Consider the following 27,721-nt stretch of genomic DNA (forward strand, 5'->3'; position numbering starts at 1 on the left):
ACTCTGGATCATTCAGGAGTCTGAGTGGTTGATAGATAGCACATACAAGTAAGTACATTTCTGTGCAAAAAGTCTTAGGAACCCTTGCTATATATATATGTGCTTAAGACGTTTGCACAGTACTGTAGTTGCACCCAAGGTGCAGGACACTGGTAAATGGTGACCGTCAGGTGGGGGAAAGGGAATAGGCAGCCAGTGCAGAGCACCCCTGCAGCTGATCCCCTCAACAACAGGTACACTATTTTGGATACCACGGTCAGGTGGAATGACCTGGCTGAAGAAAGCCATAGTGGTTAGGTCTCAGGCACTGAGGCTTTGTGGCTCAGAAGGGAAGGGGGTGAAGAGGCAAGCTGAAGTGACAAGGGATTCGTTGGTTAGGGGAACAGAAAGAATGTTTAGTGGATGAGAGTGAGACTTCTGACTGGTTTGTTGCCTCCTGCTGGGTGCCAGGGTCAGGGCTATCACCGAAAGAGCCCCCAGTGTTCTAAGCAGGAGGGTGAGCAGTCAAAGGTCGTGATCCATGTTGGTACCAGTAACATGGGTAAGAGAGGTGACGGGCTCCTGCAAAGTGAGTTCAGGGCTTTAAGTGCTAAGTTAAAGAGCAGGATCTCCAGGGTTGTGATCTTAAGATTGCCATTTGCCATTTGCCAGTGAGGCCAAAAATAGGAAGATCATACAGTTTAACACGGGGTTAAGGAGTTGGTGTGGGGGGAGGGCTTTAGATTTTTAGATTATTGGGCTGTCTTCCAGGGAAGGTGGAAGCTGTACAGAAGGGATCGTTTGTATCTGAACCTCAAGGGGGAGCTAATATCCTAGTGGGAAGGTTTGCTGGTGCTGAATGGGGGAGGCAGGGGTTTAAACTAGTGTTTAAAGATCTCATTAAAAACCCTGTTTAACTCACTGCACAGCTTTGTATATGTGCACTGCAAGGGCAGAGAACTACCTCAATCCTTGCCCCTCTATAGGGTTTAAAAGGAAAACCCCCTTGATTGTATTTTACATCTTCAAAAAGCAAAGTTATTGTTGTAGAACCTTTTTTCAAAAGCTACTGTGTTGCACGAGATTCTGTCGCTGCTGGAAAACTGGAGCAACACATATACATAGTGCTGGGGGAACTCGGTTAATTAGGCAAGATCTGTGGAGGGAAAATAATAGTCAACATTTTGGGCTGAAGTCTTTGATCCTTCACTGACTTACTGAGCTGCGTGGTATTTTATTAAATTGTGCTCATGACTTTGAACCTGCAGAGCAATATTGTATTGGGCTTGCACTGAGAAACATGGAACCATTCCAATCCTACTGGAGCTGAATAATTGACGGGCAGTATGGGTCATGACAATGCTGGAATATGCTGACCTTAGGAAAATGTGTAGTTTAGTCCCTAAACTAGTGGTCACCAACCTTTTTAAGCCCAAGATCCACTACCTCAGCCTCAGTGAAAGGTGAGATTGACTCATGGATGTCTATAACATTGAGGTTTATATATAGCCAGGAGAGTCCAGAACTAGAGAGTGTGGGCTTGAGGTGAAAGGGGAGAAATTCAAAGGAGATCTGAAGGGCAAGTTTTTCCACACACAAGGTGAATATTTGGAGTGGAGGAGGTGGTTGAGGCTGATGCAATTACAACATTTAAAAGATGTTTGGCAAAGCACTTAGATACGGAAGGAGTTGAGGGTCATGGGCCTAATGAAGCCAAATTGGGTTTGAGTAGCCGGGTATCAAGGCTGGCATGGATGAGTTGGGCTGAAAGGCCCTTTTCTAGTATAATTCTGAATCTCTGACTTATGCTTGAGTATACTGAGTTGTGATTCTGGCTTGGTGTTGGCTGGATGGAGACCAAGGAATTTATTTAATGAAAGTTATTGCCACCATCTTGTCTACGTGCTTCTACTGAGGTTGCACAAATTCTTCCATCAATAATTGTCCCTGCACTTTCTCCTTCCCACGGCCTTTAAAGAGGAGGGCCATTAGGACTGTAAATGTTCTGATCAACAATCCTTTGTCAATTTTGGCAGCAGTAACCTTTATCTGGCTATTTATTGTAGTGGTTAGCACAGTATTTACAGTACAGGTGACCTGGCTTCAATTCCTGCCATTGCCTGTATGTTCTCCCTGTGACCGTGTGGGTTTCCTCCAGGTGATCCTGTTTCCTCCCACAGTCATCTAATCATATAACAATTACAGAACGGAAACAGGCCATCTCGACCCTTCTAGTCTGTGTTGAACACTTACTCTCTCACCTAGTCCCACTGACCTGCACTCAGCCCATAACCCTCCATTCCTTTCCTGTCCATATACCTATCCAATTTTATTTTAAATGACAGTCCGGAGACGTGCTGGTTGGTAGGTTAATTGGTTAGGATTAACTTGGGGGTTGCTGGATGGCGTGGCTCGAAGGGCCGGAAAAGCCTGCTCTGTGCTGAATCTCAATTAAATAAAAATGAACTATTCTATTATTTGTGAGATTTTTCTGCAGTTTTATTTATCATGTACCCATGTAACCTTTGTGACAAATTTTGTTCAGTTAGTAAGATGACAATGTTGAAAAGTTGATGTTGTACAGAACAATAAGTTCACTTGTAAAGAAATGAAAGATTGCACAAAGACACTAGTCAATGGAGATTGTAAATGGATGCCAAACAGTTGATTAAAATGAAGTGTCGCAGGTTTTGAGAATGTCGTGGTTTTTCGTGCCTTACAAATGACCAGGAGACGCAGAAGATTCTTCAAGAAGGGTTAAACTTTAATTTGCAAATCAAAGCTGAGACAGTCATTGAGCTAGTCGCTGATTGTCTACCGATTCTCGGACATAGCAGCTTTTTAAAGCAATCTCCTGGTTTAGCTGCATTAACATATCCAAGCGGTCTACAGGTGCATATCACAAGTACATCCGCCACTATTGTTTTTAACTATTGACTTATTCATGTTCTAGTCTACATCTCTTAGCTACCTTTTATTAACACATATTGTCTCCTACATTCTTAAGATTTCAAATAACAAGTTCAAACTACATAATCTACATCAAGGCTGACTACATAGCTTTAGTTACACAGCAGACAAGTTCAAAGCAAAACATCTCTTAGCTACCTTTTATTACCACACCATTGTCGTCTACATTCAATTGGATACATGCAGAGCACATAGCAAACTTCAAAGCTGACTATCTCTCCCAGCCACCTCTCACTAGCATATACCAACACACCATTGTCTCTAGCATTCCACATAGTTTTTAGCATTTCACATAGTTTTGGTTACACAGCAAATAATACAAGTTTTATACTCCATAATATTTTATACTCCAATAAGAATAGGAGGTGTGTAAATTATCACTGTGGAGATGGGCTCTGATTTGGGGATGTCAGCACGGCTTTGCATATAGAAAAACATGTCTGACAAATCTCTTGTTGTTCTTTGAGGAAGTAACCAAGAAAAATGGAGAGGGTAGAGTGGTTAGGTATTGTCTGTGTGAACTTTAGCAAGGCCTTTGACAAGGGCTTTCATGGCAGGCTAGTCTGGAGGGTTAGATTGCATGGGATCGGGAAGAGATGTCTAACTGGATTCATAAATGGCTCACTGGTAGGAAGCAGAGCATGGTAGTTGAGGGCTGTTTCTTGGACTGCAGGCCTATGTCTAGGTGTGCCAGCGGGGTTGGTGCTGAGAACGATTTTGTTTTGTGAATTATCAAAATGATTTGGATGTGAACGTACAGGGCATGGTTAGTAAGTTTGCAGATGATACTAAAATAGCTGGTGTTGTAGACAGTGAAGAAGGTTATGAAAAATCACAAGGAGATCTTGATCATCTAGATATGTGGGCTGAGGCTAGGCAGATAACTGTGAGGTGCTGCAATTGGGAGATATACCGGGGTAGGAGGCGCAGTGAATGGTGAGGTCCCATGGAGTGTTCTGGAAGAGGGACCTGGGAGTGCACGTGCATAGTTTGCATCACAGGGAAATAGGGTGATGAAGGCGTTCATCAGCCAGGGCATTGAATATCGGTGTTGGGATGTTCCATGTGGTTATATAAGACAATGGTGAGGCCACATTTGGAGTATTCTGTATAATTTTGGTCACCCTGTCACTGGAAAGATGTTATTAAACTAAAAAGCATGATTTACCGTGATGTCGCCAGGACTTGGGAGTCTGAGTTATAAGGAGAGGATCCATAGATTTGGACTTTATTCCTTGAATTTAGGAGATTGAGAGGTGACTTGATAGAGATATACACGATAATTTGGGGTATAGACAGGGTGAAAGTACATAGTCTTTTTTTAAGGAGCGGGTGCTGAAAACAAGAGAGCATAAGTTTAAAATTAGCAGCAAGACTTCTAAAAGGACACTAGGAGTAGCTTCTACTGTGCCTTCTTACCCTGGTTTGATCTCCCAAGTGCAACACCTCATATTTATCTGGAGTGTGCACTTGGAATGAGTTGCTAGAACAAGTGATTGAGACAGGCACATCAGCAACACTGAAAAGCCACCTAGGTGAGTACATGGATTGGAGAGGTTTACAAGGCTGTGGGCCAAATATTAGCGACAATCAGCATGGAGGAATTGGGCAGAAAGGTCCTTTTCCATGCAGATTTGAGAATGAACATCGTAATCCAAAAAGTAGATGTTCATGTTTTTAAAAAAAAAGGTAAGTAGTATTTCTTTATTTTTTTAACATCAAAGCATTGAATATGACTAAAGTAAGCAAATATTATGAAACATGTATTTCAATGTAAAACACAGCAGTTTATTTGTGTTTTAATTCACACAGAAATAGATGTGGGAGGGAAATGAAAAGGGATTACTATGGCATGTTATCCAGAATGGGAACTTCACCTCTAATAGAGTTCCCTGAATTATAAAACATTTCTGTTGAGGTTATGCCCACTAGTAACAGAGACTGGGTATTTTGATACCATTAGAGAGGAAAACAACTCTGCTGAATAATCATACTTTCAAAAATTTTTCTTTAGGCTTTGAGTGAGCGTTTCTGTGGAGAAATAGCAGATGACCGAATGGCTTATAGCTGCTTCTTCCCTGATGAATATTTTACTTGCTCCTGCACGTGTCTCAGCTGTGGGTAAGTGAGTATCTATACATCCCGATGCACGGCTTCGACTAAAAACATTGACAGTTCCTTTCCTCCAGTAGATTCTGCTCAAACCACTGAGTTCGTCAGGCAGATTGTTTGTTGATAATGATTCCAACATTTGCAGTCTTCGGTGTGCGTATGTATATGTGTGTGTGTACACACACACACACACTCACACTCACACTCACACTCACACATACACACACACCCACCCACCCCCTACACACCCCCCTACACATCTGAGAACTCAAATCCTCGGGATGCCCTAACTTTTGCGTACCACTCTATACAGTGGCATGCAAAAGCTTAGGCACCCCTAGTCAAAATTTGTTACTGTGAATAGTTAAGTGAGTAAAAGATGAACTGATCTCCAAAAGTCATAAAGTTAAAGATTAAATATTCTTTTCAACATTTTAAGCAAGATTAGTGTATTATTTTTGTTTTGTATAATTTTACGATGGGGGGAAAAGGAAAGGAGCACCATGCAAAAGTTTGGGCACCCCAAGAGATTTGAGCTCTCAGATAACTTTTACCAAGGTCTCAGACCTTAATTAGCTTGTTAGAGCTATGGCTTGTTCACAGTAATCACTAGGAAAGGCCAGGTGATGCAAATTTCAAAGCTTTATAAATATCCTGACTCCTCAAACCTTGTCCCAACAATCAGTAGCCATGGGCTCCACTAAGCAGCTGCCTAGCACTCTGAAAATTAAAATAAATGATGCCCACAAAGCAGGAGAAGGCTATAAGAAGATAGCAAAGCGTTTTCAGGTAGCCATTTCCTCAGTTCGTAATGTAATTAAGAAATGGCAGTTAACAGGAACAGTGGAGGTCAAGTTGAGGTCTGGATGACCAAGAAAACTTTCTGAGAGAACTGCTTGTAGGATTGCTAGAAAGGCAAATCAAAACCCCTGTTTGACTGCAAAAGACCTTCAGGAAGATTTAGCAGACACTGGAGAGGTGGTGCACTGTTCTACTGTGCAGCAACACCTCCACAAATATGACCTTCATGGAAGAGTCATCAGAAGAAAACTTTTCCTGTGTCCTCACCACAAAATTCAGCATCATAAGTTTGCAAAGGAACATCTAACCAAGCCTGATGCATTTTGGAAACAAGTCCTGTGGACTGACAAAGTTAAAAATAGAACTTTTTGGCCACAATGAGCAAAGGTATGTTTGGAGAAAAAAGGGTGTACAATTTCATGAAAAGAACACCTCTCCAACTGTTAAGCATGGCCGGGGGGGGGGGGGGGGGGTGGGGGGGGAGGGTGGATCGATCATGCTTTGGGCTTGTGTTGCAGCCAGTGGCACAGGGAACATTTCACTGGTGGAGGGAAGAATGAATTCAATTAAATACCAGCAAATTCTGGAAGCAAACATCACACCATCTATAAGTGCTGAAGATGAAAAGAGGATTGTTGCTACAACAGAACAATGATCCTAAACACACCTCAAAATCCACAATGAACTACCTTAAGAGGCGCAAGCTGAAGGTTCTGCCATGGCCCTCACAGTCCCCCAACTTAAGGATCATCGAAAATCTGTGGATAGGCTCAAAAGAGCAGTGCATGCAAGACAGCCCAAGAATCGCACAGAACGAGAATCCTTTTGCAAGGAAGAATGGGTGAAAATCCCCCAAACAAGAACTGAAAGACTCTTGGCTGGCTACAGAAAGCTGTGATACTTGCCAAAGGGGGTGTTACTAAGTACTGACCATGCAGGGTGCCCAAACTTTTACTTCGGGCCCTTTTCCTTTTTTGTTATTTTGAAACTGTGAAAGATGGAAATAAAAAAAGTAATCTTGCTTAAAAATATTAAAGAAATGTGTCATCTTTAACTTTATGTCTTTTGAAAATCAGGTCGTCTTTTACTTGCTTAGCTATTCACAGTAACAGAAATTTTGACCGGAGTGCCCAGCCTTTTGCATAAAATTCCATGGTCAAAGTCACTTAGATCACATTTCTTCTGCATTTTGATGTTTGGTCTGAATAACACTGAACCTCTTGACCTTGTCTGCATGATCTTATGCATTGACTTTCTGCTGCACAATTGGCTGATTAGATATTTGCATTAAAGTGGCCACTGAGTGTAAACTTGTTTTTTATTGGCCAAAGGAGATTTACTGTGTTGCACATGTGCAACATGGATGTAATTATCATGAAACCAGAGTTTTTGGGAATGGCATAGATATTCGTATAAAACCACACAGACTTCCACAGTGCAGTCTCACTTTATGGTTGAGCTCATAAAGCAGTGTTATTGAATGGGATACATTCATTGAAAGAAATAGTCTAATTTGAGCCAGGGCTTCTCACAACTTCAGTCAATGGAACTGTAAAGAAGGAGATGGATACCGGATGCAAGGGTAGCTGTGATTCTTGCAAGTTAAAGGAAACTTTGTATTACGTTTTTGTTAAACTGATCATTTTTTAATTTTGTGATTCCATAAAAGAGCCCAGAGATTTCAGCTAGGGGGTAAATCCAGGTTGCTGCCAATTGCTTTCAAATAGGTGGTGGTGGAAGGACATTGAGAAAGAGTATATTTGTCCCTGTCCAGATGTTTGGAAGCACGGAAGATGTAAAAGAAAATATAAATTGTAATGGTCAAAAATGATGAGCATTTTCTCTTAGTCTGGCAATTGAAATTTTGTAGTGACAAATTGGAACCACTTTGAACACCCAGATATGATGATGTTGGTCTGGTTTAGGGTTGGCTGCAAGAACAGTATGAACCATGCAAAGGATGGCATTCCTCATGAAGCTCAAAGCCGCTGCAGCTACTCACACCAATATGATAACAGGGTGTATACTTGCAAGGTGAGTTTATTTTCAATTATACTTCTGTTGTTAAACCTAGCGTGCTGGAGAGATCAGTGGATATGCAGAGAAAAAGCAATAATTCTACATTGTAAAACAGTTCAGTATCAGCATATTTTACAAATTGTTCTTGATTTATGCCTCATAATTCCCTTCCAGAATTACGAAGTAAACTTGTGTTTTTAAAAATCCTTATTAATACCTGTAGAATATATATTTATTAGTTGGTTTTGACCCTTATGACAGTTTGTCTATCTGGAGATGGGCTGGGCCAGGTCAGGTGGATTGTTGAGAGATGGTTTCTGTTGTGTGAATTAGGTCACCGGAGAAAGGTTCTTGTTGATATGAAGCAGCCTTTTTATTCGACAAAACAAGATACAGTAGGATCATATCGACATGCTTTCAGTGGAAAGCTTTGGCTGGCCCACGCTACTTGATATTTTATGTGCTAAACATCACAGGACAATTACAGATTTGCAATGCTTCTACAATGCTTTCTTTGAAACTGCACACGAACTTCACACTTCCCGATTCACATCCACACCAGACATCTATATGAATTTTAATCAGCATTGTCTGGTCTATGATTCTGGACTTTTAGGAACATATTGTTCGGAGTTACATTTTAAATTAAATCTACAATCTAGAGTATATTCAGGTTTGAAGATTGGTAGCTGAAGTCATTTGCTAGATGTGCTAAACCCAAAAATCACTCTGACGGTCCCTCCTCTTGGCCCTCCTGGACAAAAATAAATTTGTACCAGGAGAAAACAACTTTAAAGGAGGATCTACTCAGATAGGGCAGCAGAAATGCTCCACCTCAGAATTTCTCCCCCCCCCAATTACTTTATGTGCATCTACATCTACCCTATCATCCCTAATCGCTACCTACAAGATTGTTCAACAGTCTTTAGAAATGCAGCTTCATTCATATGCTTGTTGGCTCTTCCCCTGCTGGCCGATTAATCTCATTCCTTGTCTTCACCCCTTCATTCTCTAGTCGTTAAAACTCTTTCTTTCCAGAGGTAACAGCAAGGTAGGTGTATCAGGCTCACAGGCCCTCTCATTGATGTACAGAAGGGGTTGGGGTGATCTCTATTTGAGTGACTGCAAGGACCTCTCCCTGGTGGCAATCCCTTCCGAACTCTCCAATTGATCACTGGCCCGACTGCTGAAAGGGACCAGGTCACTTGTATTCACTCCCTGTTCAGACTGGGGGTGACTGCCTTCCAATTATCCAGCCCTGAATACTCCTGATATGTTTGATATTTATGTTCTGCATAATCATTGGCTGTTTCATCAGCTCTTTGAATCACTGCCGTTATCGTCGCCAGTTATTCTTACCTCCCCCACCCCAGTCACTGCGTCACTTCCCCTTTCTTCATTGCTGGCGTTCCCGCGTCCCCTGTGCCATACTGTCCCCCATATTCCTCAGGCACTTCACTTCACTTCCCCAGTTATTCTCGCCCCCCCCCCCCCCCCAGTCACTGCGTCACTTCCCCTTTCTTCATTGCTGACGTTCCTGCGTCCCCTGTGCCATACTGTCCCCCATATTCCTCAGGCACTTCACTTCACTTCACCCCACCCCCCCCAGTCACTGCGTCACTTCCCCTTTCTTCATTGCTGGCGTTCCCGCGTCCCCTGTGCCATACTATCCCCCATATTCCTCAGGCACTTCACTTCACTTCCCCAGTTATTCTCGCCCCCCCCCCCCCCCAGTCACTGCGTCACTTCCCCTTTCTTCATTGCTGACATTCCTGCGTCCCCTGTGCCATACTGTCCCCCATATTCCTCAGGCACTTCACTTCACTTCACCCCACCCCCCCCAGTCACTGCGTCACTTCCCCTTTAAAAGATTGATACCTTTCTTCATTGCTGACGTTCCCGCGTCCCCTGTGCCATACTGTCCCCCATATTCCTCAGGCACTTTTTTAGGTTGCACCTGGTGAATTTCAGCCATTTCCTCCAGCCTGCGCCAGAATTCTGAATTCCCACATGCGACTTTAAGTCAGGGCAACTCTGACAAAATGCCCTGTTTCTCCCCGGCGTTCAAGGGCTTATGAATGGTTGTAATCAGAGTCACTGGCTGTCTCAGATTATCAGGATTCTCATCTGATGTTGCCTGACCTCAGTAGGTGCCATCGTGACAGATATATCTGGGTAAAACCTCTCCCTGAAATATCTCCATACTAATGTCCACACTACGCAAAATATAAATGATGGGTACCAGCTAAACAGTACATACTTAAAACCAGAGTATGGACTCCGCAATCTGCCACTTTTGAGCACCTGAACTCATGATGCCGGCTGTATTACTTTGCATCAAACTCACAAAACTCATCTGCTAAAATGCAGCCCCCAGAAAGAATATACATTTGCGTCCTGAACCTTTAATAACTACCCTTCGCAACTGGTGGCTCCATCTTACCAAATTAACACACACAGTTTTATCTCTTACATAAATATGCATGCATTCGCACACACTACTTTTATATCTATAGTTCAGCTCTTTGTGTTTGCAGTAAATCGCGTTCCATGTACCACTGACCCAATAGATCAAAATGTGAGTGCTAATTTTAAAAATACTCACTCACTTAGACTGCTAAGATTGCTGGCCACACGATGGGTCACCCAAAGGAACCCCTCTGCTGACACCCAATGTTGTTGCATGAATTGGGTGACTGGAGAAAAGAACTTGTAGATATGAAGCAGCCTAGCCCACGCTACCTGATATTTTATGTGCCAAACAAACAAAAGGACAATTCCATATTTGCAATGCTTCTACAATGCTTTCTTTGAAAGAGGACACAAACTTCACACCTTCCACACCACAGACAGCTATATAAATCTTAATCAGCATTGTCTCATCTGTGATTCAAGGCTTTTAGGAACTTATTGTTCAAGTTGCATTTTAAATTAAATCTACAACCTACAGTATATTCAGATTTGAAGATTGTGGCTAAAGGCATTTGCTTTATGTGCTAAACCCAAAAATCACTCTTAACAAGCTCCACAATGCTCACATCAAGCCTTGAGTAGCGGTGACCTTAGTTGGGGCTGTGGATGGTGAAGAATCCATGTTTTCTCTTTTGCTCTTTCCATCCAAAATCTGTTCCTGAGGTCACAGCTTCCTGTTGAACCTTGCCCACTGGGTGCCTGGAGAGCTGTATGTTTTCCTTTAAGGCACAAGGGTATGTCCACTCAAGGAAGGTCAGATGTTTGTGGTTAAGTATCTCCTGGACTTTCAGGTCATTTCATCAAAGCAGTTCTGGTGCTTAGTGTTGGAGAAGTCTAGAGCCTGTTCACAGGTGCTAATTATGGTGCACTCCAGACACGTGGACACTGCAGCTTCCACTGGCAGTGGGTCTTTAAGCATCTAGCAGCTGCTGACTGAAAAGAGCTAACTTTGTGGAATCTGACCTTTTTAACAGTTTCTTGTAGCAACATTTCTGACTCAGTACATTTGATATTTTCATCAGTCAAACCACAGTGTAAATGTACATTTGTTGCAGTGTTGTTTGTTAAAATGAGCTCTAGTGTCACATTTTCAATCCGTTGTTTATGGCATGGACATAGCTTAAACTTTTATGTAATGAATGCTTGTTGGAACAAGATGAAGTTTGAGTGAGGAATAAGTTTTGCCAACCTCTGAAGTGTGAATCGGGACACCGTTTGTCCTTTGCCTTTATCTTACTACATCTTAATAATATATTGCTGTATTCAATCCATTCCCAATAACAAATTAATTGCCATGACGAATGTTAATTTGGTGAATTTATTTGTTATTGTTGAAGTTTATTGTCATGGGCACGCTACCTAGCAAGAGTATAAATGCCATGAAAATGAGCTTTTTGCCGTACATTACAAATATAAATTAACATTCTTTATACATAACATACACAATAAAATAAGCTAAAACATAATGCTAATAGTACCAGATGAGGAAAATGTTGTCCATGGGTTTGCAAGCCAGTTCAAGAGCCTAATGGCAATGGGAAGTAGCTGTTGTTGAACATTGGTGTGCATCTTTAGATTCCAGTCTCTCCTGCAAGATGGAAACAGTGAGTAGAGGGTATAGTCTTGATGGTTAGTTCCCTGATGGTGATGAATGTTGCCTTCTTCAGAAATCAGCTCATGTAGCTATGTGATTGGGAGGAGAGCTGTATCCATGAGAAAACTGGTGAGTCCACTATTCTCTGTAGCCTCTTGTGTTCCTATGCATTGCAGTTTCCGTACCGGGTGGTGATGCATGTACCTGTCTAGCAGTTTGACAGAGTCTCTGACATGCCAAATCTTCTGAAACTTCTAAGAAAGTCGAGATACTGGTGCATCTACATGTTGGGTTCAGGATAAATGCACCTATGACCTTGAAGCTGCTCACCCTTTCCAGCTCGGGCTCTTCAGTGAGGATTAGTGCTAGTTCACCTGATTTCCTTTTCCTAAAGTTCCTTTTTGTTTTCTGATGTTGAGTGCAAGGTTGTTGTTATGACACCACTTACCCTGCTGACCTATATGTTGACAACAGTAGGATAGTACTGAAGGAGGGCTTAGCTTCTTTATTTCATATGTGCACAATTACCATTGGCTTAGTTTGATAATTTTGTTTTTTTTAAATTTATGCTGTTGAGATTTTCAAGTTTTTGTGTCACATCATTAGGGAGAACAAATGAACCATTTTTCCTCTTGATGGCCTGTTTCCATAGGATTGAGCTACCTATAATCTTACACCAGCATTAAGTTTCAGCAGGTTATAAAAGCATAAACCTTATTTCAGTTTCACCAGCTTTCCACTTTCCAGGAAGGATCACATGATGGTGATTTTAAAAGCCTTGATATGAGCTGCCTGCCCTAATCCAGAAGCCATCTATGGTGCGCTTGCTGCTCAGGCAGACATCAGCTCAGTGCAATATAGTACTTTGCCATGAAGCCAGGCAGCAGCTGAGGAGAAGAACTTTTTTTCAGTAACCATTATCGCTGATGAATAGGTCTAAAATGCTAAATAAATACGTAGTATTCTTTCTGGGAGATAGGAAATGTTTGAAACTGGAAACCACAATGAAATGATGGTTTTATTACAGGCTTGCTATGAGCGTGGAAAAGAAGTCATTGTGGTGCCAAAAACATCTGCCTCCACAGACTCTCCTTGGTTGGGCCTCGCCATATATGCCTGGTCAGGGTGAGTCTCTACACCTTCTAACTTAATACCAAGACCACAAACATCCTGACAAGCCCCACTAGAGCAGATGTGCAGTTCAAAACCACCAACAAAATATTGTTGAAATTAAGCTGACAGTGTTATAGCATTCCGGTTTAAACAGTTTTTTCGATGTGAATATATTGAATAAGTTATTGAGTTTATTGCCCCTTACAGGTATGTGATTGAGTGCTCAAACTGTGGGATCATTTATCGGAGTCGACAGTATTGGTTTGGTAACCAGGATCCAGTGGACACTGTAGTAAGAACGGAAATTGAACACGTTTGGACAGGAGTGAGTACAGCTAATTAAATCTCTCCTTGTGCACATGCTTGTCTCCATTTTGTACTGAGCAACTAGACTTGTGATCCAAACTCTGCATTGTGGTGTAGCTAGAAGAACTGATGTCTCATACTTCCACGATCTCTTTATTCTATTATTTATGATTATTAATAAAAAGTACTCTTCACTACTTTTCTTCCCCAGTTTTGAAGAGTTATCAGCCTATGACATTAGATTGTTTCTTTTTCCAAAACAGCTGCCTGACCTGCTGTTCCCAGCACTTTCTGTTCTTACAGCAGGCTCATTAACTTTACAGGTCATTGTACAAGTGCTGGAATTTCTTAACAAAGATAATAAGAAATTTCAAAGATAATCGAGTAGAGTCAACATGAATTTATTATGTTGGCTCTTGACCTCCAGTCGACCTTGTCGAGACCTTGCATCTTATTGTGGGCGTGCACTGCACTATCTCAATAACTGCAGTCATTCATTCTGCATTCTGTTACTGCTAATACCTCAGCACTAGTGTGGTGAAATTATCTGTATGTTTGGCAAGCCAACCAAGTTTTTTCACTGTACTTTGATATATGTAAAAAATAAAATAAACCAATTTACCAATTTAAAGGGAAATTATCGTCCAAAATGTTGAGTTTGAAGTTGCAATAAACAGAATGGATACAGAAAATTCGATAGAACTGCATATTTGGATTTCCAGATGGAATTTAATAAGGTGTTGAATAAAAGGTTGCTGCACCAAGTGGTCATATATTGGCATGGACAGGGATTGGCCAATTAACAGAAGACAGTAGTCCTCTTCCAGATTGGCAGTCGGTAACCAGTGGGGTGCAGAGGGATCAGTGCTGGGCTTCAGCTTTTAATAAACCTCATTGAAGACGTGGATGGTGTGACTGTGCATTTTTTTGAGAATATGAAGACAAGAGTGTGAGTAAGGTGTGAGGAGGACAGAAGTACATTTGTACAATGGAATAGGTTATATGAGTGAACATGCAGTTGGCAGGTGGAGTATAATGTGAACAAATGATACCCACTCCTTGGGTAAGTGAAAAACAACAGGGTTTTTGACCCATGGATGAGATTACAGAATGTTGTGGTACAGATAGATCTGGGTGTCCTAATCCACAAAACACAAAAGGCTAGCATGCAGGTGGATGTATACTGTTGGCTGTAGTTGCAGGTAGATGGGTTTCGCTGCAGCTTTACAGCGTAATGCTGAGATCGCACTGAGCAGGCTGCCTGCTTCACTAAAGGAAACACGCACTTTCATCCAAGGCAGTGCATATTCCCAAGATGAAGGAGCTCAAAAGTGAAGAAAACTTAAATAGTTTGGACTTGTACTCTTTGCAGGTGATCTTCTTGAAATATTGACAGGGTGGATGATAATGTTTTCTCTACTGGGATTTCTGCAGCTCAGCTATCAAAGTAAAGGAATGTAGAGGACAAAATAGAGGAATGTCCTCTCTGAAGATGAAGAAGCTTTGGAATTTCATAGTCCAGATAACTGTTATTGACTATATTCAATCAAAGTGGAGATTGAACTATAGGATTCCCCAGGGATATGGGGGAGCACCTGGTGTTAAGGCTAAGTTAATATCAATCAATATCTTATTGAAGGATGGAGTTCATAATGTTATGTTCTTATACTGTAGTGTTATTTATTAAGCTATGTACTGAAGAGGTTTATGCATGCAGTTCTCCAGTTATCAACGTAGCAGGAAGAGCTCAAAGGGTTTCATTTATAAAAGTAATTTATTAATTTTCAGAATCATTCATTTCATCAAATTCCCTATTCAACCCACTCCACTCACCAGTTCCATTCACCCACTACAAGTATGTTTCATACATGTGCTTCCTGCCACCCCCCCCCCCCCCCCAATCTGGTTTTGGTTCCACTCCCCCAGTGATTTCCGTCATTGACCATCCGTAGCCTACCAGATTCCATTGTGTTCCTGCTCACCTCTCTCCAGCCTTCACATTCACCCCCTACCTTGCTTATCTGCTTCTCAATTTTCCTCTCTGTCTGCCTTCATCTGTCATTCACCTGTCACTGTGTATCCCCTCCCCTCTCCTATCTGTCATCTCTCATCCCTCCTCCGTCTACCAATCACCCTGGGCTCTTATCTCACCCTTCCCCCTTTCCTCTTTATATTGGCTACCTCCCCTCTTGATTCTCAGTCTTGATGCAATATTTTGATCCTAAGTGTCAACATTTCCTTTCTCTGCACAGACACTATTCAGTCTGCTGAGTTTCTCCCTCCAGCAGGTTGTTTGTTGCTTCAGATTCTAGCATCTGCTTTCTCCTGTCTCTGCACCTAGCCAAATGGGTCCTTCCTTCTGGAAGGAAGCATGCCCTTTGGCCAACCAGTCCATGCCCACTAAGATTCTCATTGAAGTTAGTCCTCTTTGCCCGCATTTGGTCCATATTGCTAAACCTTTCATATCTATATACAGTACCTGTTCAGAAAACTTTTTAAATCTTGTTAGTATCTTTCAAGACACCAGGATGTAGCCAAGCATGTTCAGTGTCTTTGCCAGTTATTACCCTTTTGCTACCACTTATTTTAACTTGCTGACCGCTTGTTTTAAGTTTTTCCCTCCCTGTATAATCGATCTGTAACTTATATACACCAACACTGTGTAACACTGTACCTTATATACACCAGCACGGTGTAACACTACATTATATATGCTAGCACTATGTAAGGCTACGTTATATACAGTAAAACTATATAACACTGTTATATATGCCAACACTACATAGCACTGTACATTATATACTCCAACACTATAAAGCACTGTACAGTATATACTCCAACACTATATAACACTGTACGGTATATACACCTACACTATAACAGTACATTATATACACTAACAGTATAAACACTGTACCAATGAAATGGCACTTTCTTTTCAGACTGATGGATTTCTAAAGGACAACAACAACGCTGCCCGTCGATTGCTGGATGGAGTGAATTTTATGGCACAATCAGTTTCAGAATTTAGTGCCAAACCAACAAAGGTAGTGACGGCCTGGCTGACAGATCAGATCGCACCCTCCTACTGGAGGCCCAACTCTCAGATCATTGTAAGTGCAAACACCTTTCTATGTAATACTGCTGAAACATGGGCAGATTACTCTTCTGCCAACAGTACAAACACTGACTATCAAAACTCAGTTTTGTTTTGTGCTTTCTAATGGACTTACTGGCTCTGGCTGGCATTTTCTCCAAGCTATGGCTGTAAAATGAAGAAGATCTTGTAGTTGAAATTTGAAGTTAAAATTAAATTGTAGGAAAAATTAGATATTTGTTGACTTCTGGATTTATAATTCATTTCTTAAACTAAGATTTAAATAAAATTACCAAATGCGCATTTGATTTTGAAGTACTGTTCACTTTAAAACATATGGTAAATCTGTACTAATTAGTACCTGTTAGCGTGGCTGCATTTCACACAGACAAATCCTTCTCTCCATCTCAGAATTAGCCCCTTGCACAAGAGGAGTATCACTGTATGAATTTGCCAGCTTCGATCTGTCAGTGTCCTCTGCCCACCAACCACCCCATTAGCACTCATCCAACATTAATTCCTTTTAATTTTATTCTTCCCACATTCCTACCATTCACCTACTTACTAGGGACAATTTACAGTGGCCAATTCACCTAGCACCAGCATGTTTTTAGGATGTGGGAGGAAACTCACAGAGACACAGGGAGAATATGCTGCCTCCACACAGATTGAACCCAGGTCTCTGGCACTGTGAGGCAGCAGCAGAATGATTCATAATTAAATAAATCTGAAGTTAAACACCATGAAGCTACCAACAACACACACAAAATGCTGGTGGAACACAGCAGGCCAGGCAGCATCTATAGGGAGAAGCATTGTCGACGTTTCGGGCCGAGACCCTTTGTCAGGACTAACTGAAAGGACAGATAGTAAGAGATTTGAAAGTAGGAGGGGGAGGGGGGAAAAGTAAAATGATAGGAGAAGACCGGAGGGGATGGGGTGAAGCTGAGAGCCGGAAAGGTGATTGGCAAAAGGGATACAGAGCTGGAGAAGGGAAAGGATCATGGGACGGGAGGCCTAGGGAGAAAAAAAGGGGGAGGGGAGCACCAGAAGGAGATGGAGAACAGGCAGTGATGGGCAGAGAGAGAGAAAAAAAGAGGGGGAAATATATTAGGGATGGGATATACCTTATACCTTATATACTGGCTGCGTAGCCTCCAACCTGATGGCATGAACATTGACTTCTCTAACTTCCATTAATGCCCCTCCTCCCCTTCTTACCCCATCCCTGATATATTTAGTTTTTTCCCCCCTCCTCTTTTTTCATTGGTTGTTCATTTGCTGTTAGTGCGGGGAGGGAATTGCTAAGTCATGCAGGCTACAAAACACAAGAAATTTGTACTGGGGAGAGGCCATTCATCTGTTCCATGTGTGGAAAGGGATTCATTTGTGCTGTACATCTCTGACTAAGTTTATTTAAATTCCCCGGCTGCCAGGGTGGGTTGTGGTGAACGTGTCTCTAGATCACCTGTGGGTCTTTGGTTTACTCTTATACCATCCTCCTCACAATCGCTCAGTACCAGAGCTGGTCCTTCTTGATTTCTTGCTCTTTATCCTTCGACCTTCTGATCTGCTGACAGTCACGAGTGTCTTTTCTGTGAACATTTGTATAACACCTTCTGCGTCCTCTTCAAAATAGCACAAAACTCTTTGCAACCATTGTAGTTCAGATGTGCAGAAATTGTAATTAAATAAATAAGCTGACAATAAACTCCTGGCAGCAAAGTGATCAATCCCAGGCAATCTCTCTTTCCAACTGCTGATCTGGGAGATTTAAAATTCGACAACTTTCATCCTGTCTTCAAAATAGAGCCTGGATCGTGTTTATCCTCAGAGCATTTGCAATATTTATTAATGGCTCATGCAAAAGGTGACATCTCTGGCCATGCAGCCCTCTCTCAGTACTGCATTTCATTGTCAGCAAAGATGCAGCCCTCTCTCAGTACTGCATTTCATTGTCAGCAAAGATGCAGCCCTCTCTCAGTACTGCATTTCATTGTCAGCAAAGATGCAGCCCTCCCTCAGTACTGCATTTCATTGTCAGCAAAGATGCAGCCCTCCCTCAGTACTGCATTTCATTGTCAGCAAAGATGCAGCCCTCCCTCAGTACTGCATTTCATTATCAGCAAAGATGCAGCCCTCCCTCAGTACTGCATTTCATTGTCAGCAAAGATGCAGCCCTCCCTCAGTACTGCATTTCATTGTCAGCAAAGATGCAGCCCTCCCTCAGTACTGCATTTCATTGTCAGCAAAGATGCAGCCCTCCCTCAGTACTGCATTTCATTGTCAGCAAAGATGTATTAGGAACTTCATGTGGTGTTGGTGCTACATTCAACAAAAGAACAACATTCAGAACTTTTCAAGAATGAAGAATTATATAATTTTTTTATACAGTATTGTGCAAAAGTGCACATATATATATAGTTAGGGTGCCCAAGACGTTTGCACAGTTCTGTAGTAATTTTTTATGAATTATACTGTTTAAATAAAAACAAATGTTATGGCAGTTGAGTGCTTATAAACCTGATATGCATCTCTTTTGTGGAATGAGAGTGGGAAGGGGGCAGGGAGAGGGGAATCATGGTTGGAGAGAGGAGAGGGAGCAGGAAGCACCAGAGGGATATTATGTAACAGTAAGCCAATTGTTTGGAATCAAATGGCTTTGTTTGGTGTCTCAGGGCTGGGTGTGTCCGCACCCGTCCCACCCCCCCACCTGACCCCTGGCACTCCTCTGCCGCCTATCCCACACTCTACCCTCACCAATCCCAACATACTTCGCTCCAGCCAGATTTACAAACTCGCTGTCCGCTCCACGTTGACAGATACCGTACTATGCAGAAGTCTTAGGCAGATACATATAGCTACAGTGTCTAAGACCTCTGAGTATATATAAAAAAGCTTTAAAAAGTTGAAGGTTAAAAGACGGATATGGAATAAAATAAATAAACACCAGCATGTATTTACAATGTAACCAGTTTTATAAAAAGTGGTTTAAACTGCCTTTCGTGCAGTGCAGAGACGGGTGTAAAAGTTAACGAGGGTGGTGCTGACTTGTATGGTTGATCAGATTAACTGCTGGGAAAAGAAACTTTTAGGATGTCATGAAGTTTTTGTTTCCATAGCCCTGTAGCACTTTTATATTCATTATATTTGCACTTGACTCGGGAAAGTGTTATACACCACAGGTCTGGTCCTGAGGCTGCTAACAGAATGCTGTAGGACACAGAGTGAGTGGTGTTAATTATACTCCCCATTGGTCTGCTGAAAACTATCCTCCAGGTTCATGCACAATCCTTCCTCTTCAAGATCAAAGGTGACACGTTTCTAATAAGGCTCTGCTAGAATCAATATTTACTGGTGTTGACATTCTATCAATATTTTGCAATTTGATTATTAACTATAAACATATTTTCTAGGGTTCTGCACAACTATCTTTAAGTTGTGACGTGCAGTGGAAGATGCATTCAAATCTTGGGGTGGGGGGGGGAACACACTTGTAATGTGTGTTATGTACATTCCACAGAACTGTCATAAGTGCAATAAACCTTTCGAAGACCAGGAAGCAAAGCACCACTGTAGAGCCTGTGGCGAAGGCTTTTGTGATGGCTGCTCATCGAAATCCAAGCCGGTACCAGAGCGTGGCTGGGGATCGGTCCCTGTACGGGTGTGTGACGAGTGTTACGAAAGAGCGGTAGTTGAAACAGGTAATCAGTAATTAAAATGGATGATGCTGTTCTCTCTGTTCTCCTTGTACTGATGTTCTCCAAGAGTCAGTACCTCCTTCCACCTCTTACCAGTGATTGCATTGGGTGTAAGGAGCAGTACAGTACTGCTGAAGTGTCTTAAACTGCACTTCAAGATGTAGTTCCAATGCTAGCAGAAACATTTAATGTTACAAAGCTTGCACATATAACAGAGTGAGATGAAGACTTGATTGGAAGAATGGCACAGGAGGGAAGGGTTTTGAACTCTGGGGGCCATTGGCAGTGGTTCTGGGAAAATAAGGCCTGTATTGCAGCTCAGAGGGAAGATATTGAGCAGTGTGGGGAAATGAGCTTTGGAGTACTTGTGCAGTCATATTTCAGGATTACAGAACAGGTCAGTGAGGAGTGTTGAGGAGTGTCAGTGGAGATCCCAGACAGAATATGAGGTGTTGCTCCTCCAGCCTGAGAGTGCCCGCTGACATGTTGGTCCAAAGCTTTCTCTTCTGCCACGATGAGGTCACTCTCAGATTGGAGAAACAACAGCTCATATTTTGTTTAGGTAGACTCCAACCTCAGCATGAATATTGATTTCTCCAACTTCTGGTCATTTCTTTTCCCCTCCTCCCCTCTTTTTCAATTCCCCTCTCTGGCCTCTTGCATCCTTTTCTCATCTACTGATCACATCCCTCTGGTATCCCTCCTCCCCTTTCTCCCATGGTCCACTCTCTTCTCCCATCAGATTCCTTCTTCTCCAACCCTTTGACTTTTCCACATATCACCTTCCAGCTTCTTACTTCATCCCCCTTTCCCCACCTACCAAGCTTCACCTATCACCTTCCAGCTTCTTACTTCATCCCCCTTCCCCCACCTACCAAACTTCACCTATCACCTTCCAGCTTCTTACTTCATCCCCCTTTCCCCACCTACCAAGCTTCACCTATCACCTTCCAGCTTCTTACTTCATCCCCCTACCCCCACCTACCAAACTTCACCTATCACCTTCCAGCTTCTTTCTTCATCCCCCTTCCCCCACCTACCAAACTTCACCTATCACCTTCCAGTTTCTTTCTTCATCCCCCTTTCCCCACTTACCAAACTTCACCTATCACCTTCCAGCTTCTTACTTCATCCCCCTTCCCCCACCTACCAAACTTCACCTATCACCTTCCAGCTTCTTACTTCATCCCCCTTTCCCCACCTACCAAGCTTCACCTATCACCTTCCAGCTTCTTTCTTCATCCCCCTTCCCCCACCTACCAAACTTCACCTATCACCTTCCAGTTTCTTTCTTCATCCCCCTTTCCCCACCTACCAAACTTCACCTATCACCTTCCAGCTTCTTACTTCATCCCCCTTCCACCACCTACCAAGCTTCACCTATCACCTTCCAGTTTCTTACTTCATCCCCCTTTCCCCAACTACCAAACTTCACCTATCACCTTCCAGTTTCTTTCTTCATCCCCCTTTCCCCACCTACCATGCTTCACCTATCACCTTCCAGTTTCTTACTTCATCCCCCTTCCCCCACCTACCATGCTTCACCTATCACCTTCCAGCTTCTTTCTTCATCCCCCTTCCCCCACCTACCATGCTTCACCTATCACCTTCCAGCTTCTTACTTCATCCCCCTTTCCCCAACTACCATGCTTCACCTATCACCTTCCAGCTTCTTTCTTCATCCCCCTTCCCCCACCTACCAAACTTCACCTATCACCTTCCAGTTTCTTTCTTCATCCCCCTTTCCCCACCTAACATGCTTCACCTATCACCTTCCAGCTTCTTACTTCATCCCCCTTTCCCCACCTACCAAACTTCACCTATCACCTTCCAGCTTCTTACTTCATCCCCCTTTCCCCACCTACCAAACTTCACCTATCACCTTCCAGCTTCTTACTTCATCCCCCTTCCACCACCTACCAAGCTTCACCTATCACCTTCCAGTTTCTTACTTCATCCCCCTTTCCCCAACTACCAAACTTCACCTATCACCTTCCAGTTTCGTTCTTCATCCCCCTTTCCCCACCTACCATGCTTCACCTATCACCTTCCAGTTTCTTACTTCATCCCCCTTCCCCCACCTACCATGCTTCACCTATCACCTTCCAGCTTCTTTCTTCATCCCCCTTCCCCCACCTACCATGCTTCACCTATCACCTTCCAGCTTCTTACTTCATCCCCCTTTCCCCAACTACCATGCTTCACCTATCACCTTCCAGCTTCTTTCTTCATCCCCCTTCCCCCACCTACCAAACTTCACCTATCACCTTCCAGTTTCTTTCTTCATCCCCCTTTCCCCACCTACCATGCTTCACCTATCACCTTCCAGCTTCTTACTTCATCCCCCTTTCCCCACCTACCAAACTTCACCTATCACCTTCCAGCTTCTTACTTCATCCCCCTTTCCCCACCTACCAAACTTCACCTATCACCTTCCAGTTTCTTTCTTCATCCCCCTTTCCCCACCTACCAAACTTCACCTATCACCTACCAGTTTCTTACTTCATCCCCCTTTCCCCACCTACCATGCTTCACCTATCACCTTCTTACTTCATCCCCCTTTCCCCACCTACCAAACTTCACCTATCACCTTCCAGTTTCTTTCTTCATCCCCCTTTCCCCACCTACTATGCTTCACCTATCACCTTCCAGCTTCTTACTTCATCCCCCTTTCCCCAACTACCATGCTTCACCTATCACCTTCTTACTTCATCCCCCTTTCCCCACCTACCAAACTTCACCTATCACCTTCCAGTTTCTTTCTTCATCCCCCTTTCCCCACCTACCATGCTTCACCTATCACCTTCTTACTTCATCCCCCTTTCCCCACCTACCAAACTTCACCTATCACCTTCCAGTTTCTTTCTTCCTCCCCCTTTCCCCACCTACCAAACTTCACCTATCACCTTCCAGTTTCTTTCTTCATCCCCCTTTCCCCACCTACCATGCTTCACCTATCACCTTCCAGTTTCTTACTTCATCCCCCTTTCCCCACCTACCAAACTTCACCTATCACCTTCCAGTTTCTTTCTTCATCCCCCTTCCCCCACCTACCATGCTTCACCTATCACCTTCCATTTTCTTTCTTCATCCCCCTTCCCCCACCTACTATGCTTCACCTATCACCTTCCAGCTTCTTACTTCATCCCCCTTCCCCCCCTACCAAACTTCACCTATCACCTTCCAGTTTCTTTCTTCATCCCCCTTTCCCCAACTACCATGCTTCACCTATCACCTTCCAGCTTCTTACTTCATCCCCCTTTCCCCAACTACCATGCTTCACCTATCACCTTCCAGCTTCTTACTTCATCCCCCTTTCCCCACCTACCATGCTTCACCTATCACCTTCCAGCTTCTTTCTTCATCCCCCTTTCCCCACCTAGCAAACTTCACCTATCACCTTCCAGTTTCTTTCTTCATCCCCCTTTCCCCACCTACCAAACTTCACCTATCAACTACCAGTTTCTTACTTCATCCCCCTTTCCCCACCTACCATGCTTCACCTATCACCTTCCAGCTTCTTACTTCATCCCCCTACCCCCACCTACCAAACTTCACCTATCACCTTCCAGCTTCTTTCTTCATCCCCCTTACCCCACCTACCAAACTTCACCTATCACCTTCCAGTTTCTTTCTTCATCCCCCTTTCCCCACTTACCAAACTTCACCTATCACCTTCCAGCTTCTTACTTCATCCCCCTTCCCCCACCTACCAAACTTCACCTATCACCTTCCAGCTTCTTACTTCATCCCCCTTTCCCCAACTACCAAACTTCACCTATCACCTTCCAGTTTCTTTCTTCATCCCCCTTTCCCCACCTACCATGCTTCACCTATCACCTTCCAGTTTCTTACTTCATCCCCCTTCCCCCACCTACCATGCTTCACCTATCACCTTCCAGCTTCTTTCTTCATCCCCCTTCCCCCACCTACCATGCTTCACCTATCACCTTCCAGTTTCTTACTTCATCCCCCTTTCCCCACCTACCATGCTTCACCTATCACCTTCCGGCTTCTTTCTTCATCCCCCTTCCCCCAACTACCAAACTTCACCTATCACCTTCCAGTTTCTTTCTTCATCCCCCTTTCCCCACCTACCAAACTTCACCTATCACCTACCAGTTTCTTACTTCATCCCCCTTTCCCCACCTACCATGCTTCACCTATCACCTTCCAGCTTCTTACTTCATCCCCCTTTCCCCAACTACCATGCTTCACCTATCACCTTCCAGCTTCTTACTTCATCCCCCTTTCCCCAACTACCATGCTTCACCTATCACCTTCTTACTTCATCCCCCTTTCCCCACCTACCAAACTTCACCTATCACCTTCCAGTTTCTTTCTTCATCCCCATTTCCCCACCTACCAAACTTCACCGATCACCTTCCAGCTTCTTTCTTCATCCCCCTTCCCCCACCTACCATGCTTCACCTATCACCTTCCAGCTTCTTACTTCATCCCTCTTTCCCCAACTACCATGCTTCACCTATCACCTTCCAGCTTCTTACTTCATCCCCCTTCCCCCACCTACCATGCTTCACATATCACCTTCCAGCTTCTTACTTCATCCCCCTTCCCCCACCTATCAAACTTCACCTATCAGCTTCCAGTTTCTTTCTTCTTCCCCCTTTCCCCACCTACCATGCTTCACCTATCACCTTCCAGTTTCTTTCTTCATCCCCCTTCCCCCACCTACCATGCTTCACCTATCACCTTCCAGTTTCTTTCTTCATCCCCCTTTCCCCACCTACCATGCTTCACCTATCACCTTCCAGCTTCTTACTTCATCCCCCTTTCCCCAACTACCATGCTTCACCTATCACCTTCCAGCTTCTTACTTCATCCCCCTTCCCCCACCTACCATGCTTCACCTATCACCTTCCAGTTTCTTTCTTCATCCCCCTTTCCCCACCTACCATGCTTCACCTATCACCTTCCAGCTTCTTACTTCATCCCCCTTTCCCCAACTACCATGCTTCACCTATCACCTTCCAGCTTCTTACTTCATCCCCCTTTCCCCACCTACCAAACTTCACCTATCACCTTCCAGCTTCTTTCTTCATCCCCCTTCCCCAACCTACCAAACTTCACCTATACCTTCCAGTTTCTTTCTTCATCCCCCTTTCCCCACTTACCAAACTTCACCTATCACCTTCCAGCTTCTTACTTCATCCCCCTTCCCCCACCTACCAAACTTCACCTATCACCTTCCAGATTCTTACTTCATCCCCCTTTCCCCACCTACCAAGCTTCACCTATCACCTTCCAGCTTCTTACTTCATCCCCCTTCCCCCACCTACCAAACTTCACCTATCACCTTCCAGCTTCTTACTTCATCCCCTTCCTCCACCTACCAAACTTCACCTATCACCTTCCAGCTTCTTACTTCATCCCCCTTCCCCCACCTACCATGCTTCACCTATCACCTTCCAGCTTCTTTCTTCATCCCCCTTCCCCCACCTACCAAACTTCACCTATCACCTTCCAGTTTCTTTCTTCATCCCGCTTTCCCCACCTACCAAACTTCACCTATCACCTTCCAGTTTCTTTCTTCATCCCCCTTTCCCCACCTACCATGCTTCACCTATCACCTTCCAGCTTCTTACTTCATCCCCCTTTCCCCACCTACCAAACTTCACCTATCACCTTGCAGCTTCTTACTTCATCCCCCTTTCCCCACCTACCAAACTTCACCTATCACCTTCCAGTTTCTTTCTTCATCCCCCTTTCCCCACCTACCAAACTTCACCTATCACCTTCCAGTTTCTTTCTTCATCCCCCTTTCCCCACCTACCATGCTTCACCTATCACCTTCCAGCTTCTTACTTCATCCCCCTTTCCCCAACTACCATGCTTCACCTATCACCTTCCAGCTTCTTACTTCATCCCCCTTTCCCCACCTACCAAACTTCACCTATCACCTTCCAGCTTCTTACTTCATCCCCCTTTCCCCACCTACCAAACTTCACCTATCACCTTCCAGTTTCTTTCTTCATCCCCCTTTCCCCACCTACCAAACTTCACCTATCACCTTCCAGTTTCTTTCTTCATCCCCCTTTCCCCACCTACCATGCTTCACCTATCACCTTCCAGCTTCTTTCTTCATCCCCCTTTCCCCACCTACCAAACTTCACCTATCACCTTCCAGTTTCTTTCTTCATCCCCCTTCCCCCACCTACCATGCTTCACCTATCACCTTCCATTTTCTTTCTTCATCCCCCTTCCCCCACCTACTATGCTTCACCTATCACCTTCCAGCTTCTTACTTCATCCCCCTTCCCCCACCTACCAAACTTCACCTATCACCTTCCAGTTTCTTTCTTCATCCCCCTTTCCCCAACTACCAAACTTCACCTATCACCTTCCAGTTTCTTACTTCATCCCCCTTCCCCCACCTACCATGCTTCACCTATCACCTTCCAGCTTCTTACTTCATCCCCCTTTCCCCAACTACCATGCTTCACCTATCACCTTCCAGCTTCTTACTTCATCCCCCTTTCCCCACCTACCATGCTTCACCTATCACCTTCCAGCTTCTTTCTTCATCCCCCTTTCCCCACCTAGCAAACTTCACCTATCACCTTCCAGTTTCTTTCTTCATCCCCCTTTCCCCACCTACCAAACTTCACCTATCAACTACCAGTTTCTTACTTCATCCCCCTTTCCCCACCTACCATGCTTCACCTATCACCTTCCAGCTTCTTACTTCATCCCCCTACCCCCACCTACCAAACTTCACCTATCACCTTCCAGCTTCTTTCTTCATCCCCCTTCCCCCACCTACCAAACTTCACCTATCACCTTCCAGTTTCTTTCTTCATCCCCCTTTCCCCACTTACCAAACTTCACCTATCACCTTCCAGCTTCTTACTTCATCCCCCTTCCCCCACCTACCAAACTTCACCTATCACCTTCCAGCTTCTTACTTCATCCCCCTTTCCACACCTACCAAGCTTCACCTATCACCTTCCAGCTTCTTTCTTCATCCCCCTTCCCCCACCTACCAAACTTCACCTATCACCTTCCAGTTTCTTTCTTCATCCCCCTTTCCCCACCTACCAAACTTCACCTATCACCTTCCAGCTTCTTACTTCATCCCCCTTCCACCACCTACCAAGCTTCACCTATCACCTTCCAGTTTCTTACTTCATCCCCCTTTCCCCAACTACCAAACTTCACCTATCACCTTCCAGTTTCTTTCTTCATCCCCCTTTCCCCACCTACCATGCTTCACCTATCACCTTCCAGTTTCTTACTTCATCCCCCTTCCCCCACCTACCATGCTTCACCTATCACCTTCCAGCTTCTTTCTTCATCCCCCTTCCCCCACCTACCATGCTTCACCTATCACCTTCCAGTTTCTTACTTCATCCCCCTTTCCCCACCTACCATGCTTCACCTATCACCTTCCGGCTTCTTTCTTCATCCCCCTTCCCCCAACTACCAAACTTCACCTATCACCTTCCGGTTTCTTTCTTCATCCCCCTTTCCCCACCTAACAAACTTCACCTATCACCTACCAGTTTCTTACTTCATCCCCCTTCCCCCACCTACCAT

The 27,721-nt window shown here is 43.8% G+C and overlaps 1 protein-coding gene across 1 annotated transcript in view; it reads left to right on the plus strand.

Moving 5' to 3' along the window:
• The window catches only part of zfyve1 (zinc finger, FYVE domain containing 1), an 86,271-nt gene that overhangs the window by 28,150 nt on the left and 30,400 nt on the right, over positions 1–27,721 (plus strand). The window contains exons 4-9 of the mRNA XM_073040417.1: positions 4,964–5,070; positions 7,788–7,896; positions 12,975–13,072; positions 13,268–13,385; positions 16,309–16,479; positions 19,987–20,167. Of these exons, the coding sequence (XP_072896518.1) occupies positions 4,964–5,070; positions 7,788–7,896; positions 12,975–13,072; positions 13,268–13,385; positions 16,309–16,479; positions 19,987–20,167 (784 nt within the window). The remainder of the gene's footprint in view (positions 1–4,963; positions 5,071–7,787; positions 7,897–12,974; positions 13,073–13,267; positions 13,386–16,308; positions 16,480–19,986; positions 20,168–27,721) is intronic.

This window comes from Hemitrygon akajei, chromosome 3 (assembly GCF_048418815.1).
Source record: "Hemitrygon akajei chromosome 3, sHemAka1.3, whole genome shotgun sequence".
Lineage (NCBI taxonomy): Eukaryota > Metazoa > Chordata > Chondrichthyes > Myliobatiformes > Dasyatidae > Hemitrygon > Hemitrygon akajei.